The sequence below is a fragment of the Saimiri boliviensis genome, chromosome 7, assembly GCF_048565385.1.
Source record: "Saimiri boliviensis isolate mSaiBol1 chromosome 7, mSaiBol1.pri, whole genome shotgun sequence".
In the NCBI taxonomy this organism is placed as follows: Eukaryota; Metazoa; Chordata; class Mammalia; order Primates; family Cebidae; genus Saimiri; species Saimiri boliviensis.
This window is the reverse complement of record NC_133455.1, coordinates 100,558,782-100,570,651: the sequence shown is the minus strand read 5'-3', so window position 1 is coordinate 100,570,651 and position 11,870 is coordinate 100,558,782. Positions and strand designations below refer to the sequence as shown.

Here is an 11,870-nt window from a genome sequence, read left to right as displayed (position 1 = left end):
GGTGGCTCATGCCTATCATCCCAGCACTTTGAGAGGCTGAGGTGGTCATTGAAGCTCAGGAGTTCGAGACTAGCCTGGGCGACGTGGTGAAATCTCATCTCTATTAAAAATACAGAAAAATTAGCCAGGAGGGTTGGCACCCACCTGTGGTCTCAGCCTGTGGTCCCAGACTGAGGTGGGAGGATCTCTTGAGCCCAGGAGGTCAAGGTGGCAGTGGGCTGAGATTGTGCCACTGTACTCCAGCCTCAGTGACGAAGCGAAACTCTATCACAAAAAAAAAAAAAAAAAAGAAAAAGAAAAGAAAGAAAGAAAAGAAAAAAAGAAAGAACAGTGTGAAGAAACTCAACGTAGATATATTTTTGCATACATGCATGCTGTTCTTTTTCTCCTCATTAAGAAACATTTCCAGACTAGGAGTTGCTGAGTCAAAGAATTTGCAAATCTTAAAGGCTTCGATGTGTATTGTGAAATTGCCACGAGAAAGGTTATCCACATTCTATTTTCTCTAGGACTATATATGTCCCTGTTTCCATACAGCCACAACAATACTGAGTAGGATTAATTTTTTTAAATTCCCAATTCGATAGAAGTTTATTGCTTTTCTTCATCATTTTTTTTTTCTTCTGAGACAGTCTTGATGTGTTGCCCAGGCTGGAGTGCCGTGGTGCAATCTCAGTTCACTGCAACCTCCACCATCAACCTCCATCAAGAGATTCTCCTGTCTCAGCCTCACAAGTAGTTGGGACTAGAGGCACCCACCACCACGCCCGGCTAATTTTTCTTTTTTGTGTTTTTAGTAAAGATGAGTTTCGCTGTGTTGGCCAGGCTGGTCTTCAACTCCTGACCTCATGATCCACCCGCCTCAGCCTCCCAAAGTGCTGGGATTACAGGCGTGAGCCACTGCGCCCAGCCACATTTACTGCTTTTCTATTGATACTGTTCTCCTACCTTTGTTCCCAACTACACCTTAATTGAATAATAAAAGAAAATGAGGGCATCAAATAAGAATAGGAATTTGGAATGAAACCAGAAAAAAAGGGAGGAGTTCAAACTATGTTCCGAGAGCTTTACCATTATGAATACTCAGCTCTGGTTTCCCCCCAAAACTGGCTGGACCAGTATGAATGTTCCAGGCAGAAACAACTTTAGAGAAGTGAATAGTGGCCCTGCCCTGCTCCACCACCTAATCCCAGGTGCCAGGAGGTGACTGACTACAGCCTCAGTCATTGCTGCACACCCTACCTGGGGTTAGTATATAAAGCTACACAGAGCAGATCTCTGGCCCCTGACCCTGGAAAATCTGTCTCACCCACAAAGATGTGGGCTCAGCTCCTTCTAGGAATGTTGGCCCTATCGCCAGCCATTGCAGAAGAACTCCCGTGAGTGCTTGGTGTCAGAATGGCTTCAGGGCAGTGGCTTCTTTGCCTAACTTTCTCAAACATTTATATGGAGATGGGGAGATAAACTTTGGTTTATCTTAATTTCCTCCTTTTTTCTCCTCTTTGGTTCCATTGATTCTTTACCAAGAGAGGAAGGCTGACGCTTGAAGAGAAAGTTTTTTTTTTTTTTTTTTTTTTTTGAGACGGAGTTTTGCTCTTGTTACCCAGGCTGGAGTGCAATGGCGCGATCTCGGCTCACCGCAACCTCCGCCTCCTGGGCTCAGGCAATTCTCCTGCCTCAGCCTCCTGGATAGCTGGGATTACAGGCACACGCCACCATGCCCAGCTAGTTTTTTGTATTTTTAGTAGAGACGGGGTTTCACCATGTTGACCAGGATGGTCTCGATCTATTGACCTCGTGATCCACCCGCCTCGGCCTCCCAAAGTGCTGGGATTACAGGCTTGAGCCACCGCGCCCGGCTGAGAAAGTTTTTAAAAAGCTAAATATGGCCAAGCATGGTGGTTCACACCTGTAATCCCAGCACTTTAGGAGGCTGAGGTAGGTCGATCACGAGGTCAGAAGTTCAAGACCAGACTGGCCAATATGGTGAAACCCCATCTCTACTAAAAATACAAAAAAAAAAAAAAAAAAAAAAAAAAAGATAAATATTAAAATGTATCCTGTTTGTTTTCGTTTTTGCTTGTTTTGTGGTTTTTTTTTTCTTTTCTTTTGAGATGAAGTCTTGCTCGGTCACTAGGCTGGAGTGCAGTGGTGCAATCTCAGCTCACTGCAATCTCTGACTCCCTGGTTCAGGGGATTCTACTGCCTCTGTCTCCCAAATAGCTGGGATTCCAGGCATGTGCCACCACGCCCAGCTGATTTTTATATTTTTGGTAGAGATGGGGTTTTACCATGTTGGCCAGGCTGGTCTCAAACTCCTGACCTCAGGTGATCTACCTGCCTCGGCCTCCCAGAGTGCTGGGATTACAGGCATGAGCCATCACGCTGGCCTCCTGTTTTCTGAAATAGACCTAATTTCCTCCTTGGTGTGCTAGGCATATGTTCTGGGTGAGGGCCTGCTGATGGTGGCTGTTTAAGGCTGTGAACTGAGTTGTTTATCTGCTTCTTGTAGAAAATGAGGTGAATAAGGAAGGCAGGGGCTTGGTCTAATTCACTGCCACATGCTGAGCACTTAGGAGATTGCTTAATTTTTCCTCGAGTGAATGAATCTTTATTGCTCTAAATCTTTCTGTTCCTTTAACAGAAACTACCTGGTGACATTACCAGCCCAGCTTAACTTCCCCTCCGTTCAGAAGGTTTGTTTGGATCTGAGCCCTGGGTACTACGATGTTAAATTCACGGTTACTCTGGAGACCAAAGACAAGACCCAGAAGTTGCTAGAACACTCTGGATTGAAGAAGAGGCACTTACATTGCATCTCCTTTCTCGTAAGCAGACTCAGCCCTATCCTGAATCCCTTACTAGCCTATTCTCCTCCCTAGGCTCACTATAATCTAACTTCAGGTATAATTTCTGGTATCTTTTGCCACAGCCCCTAAACCTATCTTTTCTCAACTTCAATTCCCGGCTATAACTCACCCACAATTTCCTTGACCTTGGATTTCTCCCTTTAGTTCCTGCCTGACCTTAATTCTTTTTCCTGGTAATTTGTCTCATGTCTCTCTCCTTACTACCCCCTTCTAACTCGGCTCTTTCCTTTTACTCACTGTTGGGTTGAGACCAGCTGATTCTGTTCGCCGAGTCCCTTACTCCTCCCCAGAGGTCCCCTTTCTTGGCCAGGTACCACCTCCTGCTGGTGGCACAGAAGAAGTGGCCACAATCCGGATGTCCGGAGTTGGAAATAACATCAGCTTTGAGGAGAAGAAAAAGGTTCTAATTCAGAGGCAGGGGAGTGGCACCTTTGTACAGACTGACAAACCCATCTACACCCCAGGGCAGCAAGGTAAGAGGCACCTATTTGGATTTAGACTGAAAAGTGGGGGAAACCGCGGTGCACAGGAGTAGAGGGGATTTGTGGTTTATGGCAGGCTTAGGAGACAAGGAGCGCAGAAGAGAGGAAAATCTGGGGGGATTCAGTGTTATGAGTGTTGAATTCATGCCGTGCTATGCAAACAAAACAAGTAGGTGGGGGTTGCTACTGTGTGTGTGTATCTAAAACAAAAGTCCACATTTTTTCTGGAATAGAATTTGGAAAGTGTAATTGGGTTTCTGGGCGGTGCAACAATCTGCTTGTACATGGCTAAGAAAACACTGAGGGCATTTGGCTTGAGCTTCTGTTTTTTTGTTTTTGTTTTTTTTCTGTTTTTTTTTTTTTTTTCCTTCATTCTTCCTTATAGGGGCACTTCATTCTGAGATTTAAAAGTCAGGCGCCCTGAAGAGAAACTGTTTGGGTTTTGTTGTTGTTTTTTTTTTAAATTTTTTTTAAAAGATGGGGTTTCACCATAATGGCCAGGCTGGTCTTGAACTCCTGGCCTCAGGTGATCCACCCACCTCGGCCTCCCAAATTGCTAGGATTACAGGCGTGAGCCACCACGCCCCGCTGGTTTTTTTTTTTTTTTAATTTAAAATTTGTGTGGGTACACGGCTGGTGTATATATATTTGTGGAGTAGATGAGATATTTTGATACACACATGCAATGTATAATCATCACATCAGGGTATCCATCACCTCGAGCATTTATCATTTTCTTGTATTACAAACAATCCAATTATACTCTCTGAGTAATTTTTTTTTTCTTTTGAGATGGAATCTTGCTCTGTCACCAGGCTGGAGTGCAATGGCGCGATCTCGGCTCACTGCAACCTCCACCTCCTGGGTTCAGGTGATTCTCCTGCCTCAGTCTCCTGAGTAACAGGGACTGCAGGTGCATGCCGCCATGCCCAGCTAATTGTTGTATTTTCAATAGAGACAGAGTTTTACCCTGTTAGTCAGGATGGTCTTGATCTCAGTCTCGTGATCCGTTCGCCTCGGCCTCCCAAAGTGCTGGGATTACAGGCATGAGCCACCACGTCCGGCCTCTCTGAGTAATTTTTAAATGCGCAATAAATTATTATTGACTGTAGTCACCCTGTTGTGCTAAAAACGACTAGATCCCTAGATTTTATTCATTCTATCTAACTATATTTTCATAACCATTAATCATTCCCACTCCCACCTCTCACCCTGCCCACCCCTACTTTTCCCAGCATCTGGTAACCATCATTCTGTTCTCTCTCTCTTTTTAAAAGAAATTTTTCTCTTTTTACTTCATTTTTTCCACACACCTTAAAATTATCATTCTATTCTCTATCTCCGTGAGTTCAAAAAAAGAAGCCATTTGAACTGGGGTGAGATGACATCTTGTAGTTTTGAATTACATTTCCCTGATAGTGAATTTGAGCACCCTTTTTATATACCTGTTTGCCATTTGTATATCTTCTTTGAGAAATGTCTGTTCAGATCTTTTGGCCCATTCTTTAATCTGATTACTGGATGTTTTCCTACAGAGTTGTTTGAGCTCCTATGTATTCTGGTTATTCATCCCTTGTCAGATGGGTAGTTTGCAAAGATTTTCTTTCATTTTGTGGGCTCTTTGTTGAGTGTTTCCTTTGCTGTACAGAAGCTTTCTGACTTGACGTGATCCCATTTGTCCTTTTTTGCTTTGATTTCCTACGCTTGTTGGGTATTACTCAAGAAATCTTTGCCCAGACCAATGTCCTGGAGAGTTTCCCTGAGGTTTTCTTGTAGTATAATATGGTCATAGATCGAGGTACCATATTGAAATCTTTAATCTATTTTGACTTCATTTTTCTATGTGGAGAGAGATGGGGGTCTAGTGTCATTCTTCTGCGTATGGATATCCAGTTTTTCCAGCATGATTTGTTGAAGAGTCTGCCCTTTCCCCGTGTATGCTCTTGTCACCTTTGTCAAAAATGAGTTCACTGTAGACGTGTGGATTTGTTTCTGAGTTCTCTATTCTGTTCCATTGGTCTGTGTGTCTGTTTTTATGCCATGCTATGCTGTTTTGGTTACTATAGCTTTGTTGTATAATTTGAAGTTATGTAATGTGATTCCGCCAGTTTTGTTCTTTTTGTTCAGAATAGATTTGGCTGTTATAGGTCTTTTGCAGTTCCATATAAATTTTGGGATTGTTTCTTACAGAAATCGTAAAATTTAGGCTGTAGAATTTCTGTGGAGAATGTCATTGGTATTGTGATAGGAAGTGCATTCAATCTGTAGATTGCCTTAGGTAGTATGGAATTTTAACAATATCAGTTCTTCCAATCCAGAAACATGAAATCTCTTTTCATTTTTTGTGTGTCCTCTTCAATTTTTTTTCATCAATGTTTTGTCATTTTTATTGTTGAGATCTTTCACTTCTTTGGTAAAGTTTATTCTTAGATATTTTATGTTATTTATAGCTATTGTAAATGGGGTTATCTTTCTTGATTTCTTTTTCAGATTGTTCCCTGTTGCCATATAGAAATGCTGCTGAATTTTATTTTTGAGACAGAGTCTCCCTTTGTCTCCCAGGCTCTGGATTGCAGTGGTGGGATCTTGGCTCACTGCAACCTCTACCTCTGGATTCCAGCGATTCTTGTGTTTCAGACTTCAGAGTAGCTGGGAGTACAGGTGTACGCCACCATGCTGGCTAATTTTTTTTTTTTTTTTTTTTTTTGAGATGGAGTCTCACTCTTGCTCAGACTGGAGTGCAAAGGGGTGAACTTGGCTCACTGCAACCTCTGCCTCCTGGGTTCAAGTGATTCTCCTGCTTCAGCCTCCTGAGTAGCCGGGATTACCACCGTGCCTGGATAATTTTGTATTTTTACTAGAGATGGAGTTTCTCCATGTTGGCCAGGCTGGTCTCGAACTCCTGACCTCAAGTGATCTGCCTGCCTCGGCCTCCCAAAGTGCTGGGATAACACACAGAAGCCACTGTGCCTGTCCTCTTGCTGCTTTAGGATTTTTTTTTTTTAAATCCTTGATGTTTGGGAGTTTAATTATTAAATGTTTTGAGGTTGACTTATTTGGGTTGAATCTGCTTGGTGCTCTACAATCTTTTACTTAGTATTGATATCTTTCTCTGCTGGGCTTGGTGGCTCACACTTGTAATCCCAGTTTGGGAGGCCAATGCACAGATCACCTGAAGTAAGTAGTTCAAGACCAGCCTGGCCAACATGGCAAAACCCAGTCTCCACTAAAAATACAAAATTAGCTGGGCGTGGTAGCAGGTGCCTGTAATACCAGTTACTTGGGAGGCTGAGGCAGAAGAATTGCTTGAACCCAAGAGGCAGAGGTTGCAGTGAACTAAGATCACGCCATTGCACTCCAGCCTGGGCAACAGAGCGAGCCTGTCTCAAATAATAATAATAACAACAATAACAATAATAATAACTTTCTCTAGGTTTGGAAAGTTCTCTGTTATTTTCACTTTGAATAAATTTTCCATCTCATTCTCTCTCTCTCCCTCCTCTTTAAAGTCAATACCTCTTAGATTTGCCCTTTTGAGGCCATTTTTTTAAGATTTTGTGGGCATGCTTTATTCTTTTTTCTCCCTTGACTGGGTATTTTATTTGTTTGTTTGTTTTGAGATGGAGTTTCACTCTGTCATGCAGGATGGAATGCAGTGGCACAATCTCAGCTCACTATAACCTCTGTCTCTTCGGTTCACACAATTCTCCTGCCTCAGCCTCCCAAGTAGCTGGGATCATGGGCATCCACCACCATGCCCAGCTAATTATTCTATTTTAGTAGAGATGGGGTTTTACCACATTGGCCAGGCTGGTTTCAAACTCCTGATCTCAGATGATCTACCTACCTCAGCCCCTCAAAGTGCTGGAATTACAGACATGAGGTACCACACTCAGCCTAATTTTTGTATTTTTATTAGAGACAGTGTTTCACCATCTTGGCCATGCTGGTCTTTTCATTTATTTATTTATTTTTTGAGACAGGGTCTCCCTTTGTCTTTCAGGCTGGAGTACAGTGGTGTGATCTCAGCTCACTGCAATCTCTGCCTCCTGGGTTCAATTGATTCTGCTGCATTAGCCACCTGAGTAGCTGGGATTATAAGCACATGCCACTATGGCCTGGCTAATTTTTGTATTTTTAGTAGAGACAGGGTTTGACCATATTGGCCATGTTGGTATTAAACTCCTGACTTCAGGTGATCTGCCCACCCTGGTCTCCCAAAATGGTGGGATTACCGGGATGAGCCACCACGCCCAGCCTGACTATGTATTTCTAAAAAGCCTCTCCTTCAAGCTCACTAATTCTTTCTTCTACATGATCTATTCTACTGTTAAGACATTTTAATTCATTTGTCAATATGTTAATTGATTTTTTCAGCTCCAGAATTTCTGCTTGATTTTTCAATATTATTCAATCTCTTCGTTAACTTTAACTGGAAGGATTCTGAATTCCTTCTCTGTGTTACCTAGAATTTTGTTGAGTTTCCTCAAAACAGAGATTTTGAATTCTTGATCTGAAAGATCATGTATCCTTGCTTCTTTAAGACTGGTTGCTGGTGCCTTATTTAGTTCATTTGGTGAGATCATGTTTTCCAGGATGGTCTTGATGTGGATGTTCATTGGTGTCCGGTTACTGAAGAGTTAGGTATTCATTGCAGTCTTTGCAGTCTGGGCTTGTTCGTACCTGTCCTTCCTGGGTAGGCTTTCCAGGTATTTGAAGGGACTTGGATATTGGAATCTAAGTTTTTGGACTCTGCAGTACACCTTCATTAAGGGGACCCCATGTCCAGTATCTCTGTGGCTCTTGAAGGATAATAAAGGTATCTCCTTGATGGTCTTGGGTAAGATCTGGAAGAATTCCACATTACCAGGTGGAGACTATTGTTCCCTTCCCTTACTTTCAGCAAAACAAACAGAGTCTCTCTCTTTGTGCTGACTCGCCGGGAGCTGACGTGCCCAGAGGGTGGTGACACAAGCACCCCTGTGGCCACCACCATTGGGACAAGCCAGCGCTGTACCAGGTCTCACCCAAGGCGTGTGGTAACCAGTACCTGGCTACTGCCTATGTTTGCTCAAGGGCCTAGAACTCTAAAGTCAGCGGATGTCAAAGCCAGCCAGGTTTGTGTCCTTCCCTTCAGGGTGGTGACTTCCCCTTGATCCTGGGCAGGTCCAGAGATGTTATCTGCCAGCCAGGGCCTGGAGTCAGAAACCTTGGGAATCTACCTGGTGTTGTGTTTTACTGTAGCTGAGTTGGCAGCCAAGCCACGAGACAAAGTCCTTCCCACACTTCCTTCTCCTTTGCACAGACAGAGGAGTCTCTCCCCGTGGCCACCACGACTCCAGGCCACAGCGAGTACTGGCTGGATACTGTCCGTGTTCACTCGAGGCCTGAGGACTCTTGGTCAGCTTGTGGTCAGTGGTGCCTGGCCTGGGATTCTCTCTCTCTCTTTTTTTTTTGAGACGGAGTTTCGCTCTTGTTACCCAGGCTGGAGTGCAATGGCGCGATCTCGGCTCACCGCAACCTCCGCCTCCTGGGTTCAGGCAATTCTCCTGCCTCAGCCTCCTGAGTAGCTGGGATTACACACACGCGCCACCATGCCCAGCTGATTTTTTGTATTTTTAGTAGAGACGGGGTTTTACCATGTTGACCAGGATGGTCTCGATCTCTTGACCCTGTGATCCACTCACCTCAGCCTCCCAAAGTGATTACAGGCGTGAGCCACCGCGCCCGGCTGGATTCTCTTTTCAGGGCAGTGAGCTCTCCTCTGACAAACAGCAGGTCCAGAAACTCCATCGAAGAGCCATGGCCTATAACTGGGGACCCCAAGGGTCTGCTTGGTGCTCCACCCACTGTGGCTGAGCTGGTACCTAAGCTGCAAGACAAAGTCCCCTTGACTCTTCCCTCTCCTTTTCTCAAGTGGAAGGAGTCTGTCCTCAAAGTCACCACAGCTGAGAATGTGCTGAGTCACTGGAAACCAGCCTGTCTCTGAGTCTCACCCAAAGCCCTTGTACAGCCAGCCCAGCTATCACTGCTGACTCTTCAGAGCCCCAGGGCCTAATCGGAACTCAGCTTCCATCCAATGGGATGGGCAATTCGCCCCTGGCTAAGGCTGGTCTAAATGCTCCCTCTAAGGGTGTCGGCTGAGTTCTGCCCTGGGCGCTTTCCCCTGTGACTGGGCAGCACTGAGTTCTGATGCAAAGTCCCACAGTCCTGTGCTCTACCTCCCTCAAGCTCATAGATTCTGTCTCTGTACCACACAGTCACTGCTGGGGGATGGGGCGGGCTGTGTCAGCGATTCAAGTGTGGCTTTCCTACCCTCTTCAGTGCCTCTAGCAGTGACATGAAGTTAAAACCAGGAGCTGTGATCACTCAGCTGATTTTTGGTTCTTAGGAGGGTGCTGTTTTGTGCGGACCGTAGTTCAGTTTGGTGTTCCTATGGGGGATGAGGAGGGTGTCGGATGGCGGATTCTGTTCTGCCTCTCGCTCTGCCTCTGAGCTCCAGGTCTGTGTTTGGGCTTTACCTCACTCTCAGAGTTGGTTTTGTGAAAAAGTAGAACCTGTCGGGATTTTGCTGACTCAGAGCATGTGTAAGGAAGGAGGAGGGACGGAGGAAAGATTCTGAGCAGAAGGCTGGGCGTGCTGGCTCATACCTGTAATCCCAGCACTTTGGGAGGCTGAGGCAGGTGGATCACCTGAGGTCAGGAGTTTGAGACCAGCCTGGCCAACACGGCGAAACCCTGTCTGTACAAAAATTAGCCAGGTGTGGTGGCACCTGCCGGTGGTCCCAGCTATTCCAGAGGCTGGGGTGGGAGAATCACTTGAGCCCAGGAGTTTGAGGCTGCAGTGAGCCATGGTTGTGCCACTGCACTTCAACCTGGGTGACAGAGTGAGACCGTGTCTCAAAAAAAAAAAAAAAAAAAAAATCAAGCTGGGAAAAAGCCCCTTTGTTAATGATGTCTGTTCCCTCCCAGTGTATTTCCGCATTGTTGCCCTGGACAGCAACTTTGTTCCCGTGAATGACAAGGTGAGTAGGGAGGAGGAAAAGGAGTGATGCACACTGTGAGAGAATAGGGAAAAGGGTAAGAGATTCTCTGCAAGGGCGCAAGTCCTCCTTGCATGGGTGTGGCGAGGCGAGGCCCTCTGTGTTGGAGACTCCTGTGTATGGGACTAGCCTCAGGGAGCGACCCGAAATCAGCCTAGGAATAAGCAGAGGTGACCAGTTCTCAGCTCTAGTATCTACACATCGGGTTCCTGAGACATGGTTACACTCCTGGTCATTTTATTTATTTATTTATCTATCTATTTATTTATTTGGAGACAGAGTCTTGCTCCGTCACCCAGGCTGGCGTGCAATGGCATAACCTTGGCTCACTACAACCTCTACCTCCTGGGTTCAAGCGATTCTTCCACCTCAGCCTCCTGAGTAGCTGGGACTACAGGTGCACGCCACCACGCCCAGCTAATTTTTGCATTTTTAGTAGAGACGGGGTTTCACCATGTTGGCTAGGACGGTTTTGATCTCTTCACCTACCTGCCTCGGCCTCCCAAAGAGCTGGGATTACAGGCATGAGCCACCATGCCTGGCCCTCATAAGCCTTTTAATAGGTTTGATCACATGGAACACGTGTCATTTCTACATGCTTCTGAGACACTGACCTCCCGGACACCCCTGCTTCCTTCCTCTTCCGTCTGTCACAGCCTGTGTATTCAAATGAAACCTTTAGAGCTAAACATAGCGAAGGCATGATTTCCATTTTCCATCTTCATGTTCTCAGAGCTGCTGTTTCCTTTCCCTATGTGCAGGGAAGTAATTAGCTTGTTACTGATTAGTAACACCCTAGACGCTTCTCTCTTTCCCAATTTAGATTTCCTTTTAACTCCTCCTTCCCGTTACCTGTAGCTTTTCTTTGGCAAGAGTTCAGTATAATGTTGAGTACTTATTTCTTACCACCCCCGCTCCACCACCACCTTTTTCTTTTTTTTTAAATTTTAAGACAAGGTCTCATTCTGTCACCTAGGCTGGAGTGCAGTGCACGGTCATGGCTCACTGAAGCTTTGACCCCTCGGGCTCAAGTGATCTTCCCACCTCAGTCTCCCCAGTAGCTGGCACCATAGGTGTGCACTACCACTCCGGCCTAATTATTTTATTTTTTGTAGAGATGGGGGGAGGGGTCTCATTGTTGCCTAGGCTGGTCTTGAACTCCTAGCCTCTCTCGCGTTGTTCTCCCAAAGTGCTGGGATTACAGGCCTGAGGTACCGCACCTGGCCTAAGTACTTATTTCTTTTTCTTTCTTTTTTTTTTTTTTTTTAAAAGATGGGGTTTCACCATGATGGCCAGGCTGGTCTTGAACTCCTGACCTCAGGTGATCCACCCACCTCGGCCTCCCAAAGTGCTAGGATTACAGGCACGAGCCACCGCGCCTGGCAGTACTTATTTCTTTACAGACTGTTTTCTCTACAGCCACAACAAGGACATGCCGGGTTCAAAATGCGTCCGCAGCCAGCACTACTGTAGACT

General features: G+C 45.4%; 1 protein-coding gene across 1 annotated transcript in view; it reads left to right on the top strand.

Annotated features, from left to right (window-relative positions):
- The first annotated feature begins 1,317 nt into the window (after positions 1-1,317).
- Positions 1,318-11,870, top strand: part of A2ML1 (alpha-2-macroglobulin like 1) — a 58,503-nt gene continuing 47,950 nt past the window's right edge. The window contains exons 1-4 of the mRNA XM_039471995.2: positions 1,318-1,379; positions 2,645-2,828; positions 3,181-3,343; positions 10,324-10,376. Coding sequence (XP_039327929.2) covers positions 1,318-1,379; positions 2,645-2,828; positions 3,181-3,343; positions 10,324-10,376 — 462 coding nt within the window. The remainder of the gene's footprint in view (positions 1,380-2,644; positions 2,829-3,180; positions 3,344-10,323; positions 10,377-11,870) is intronic.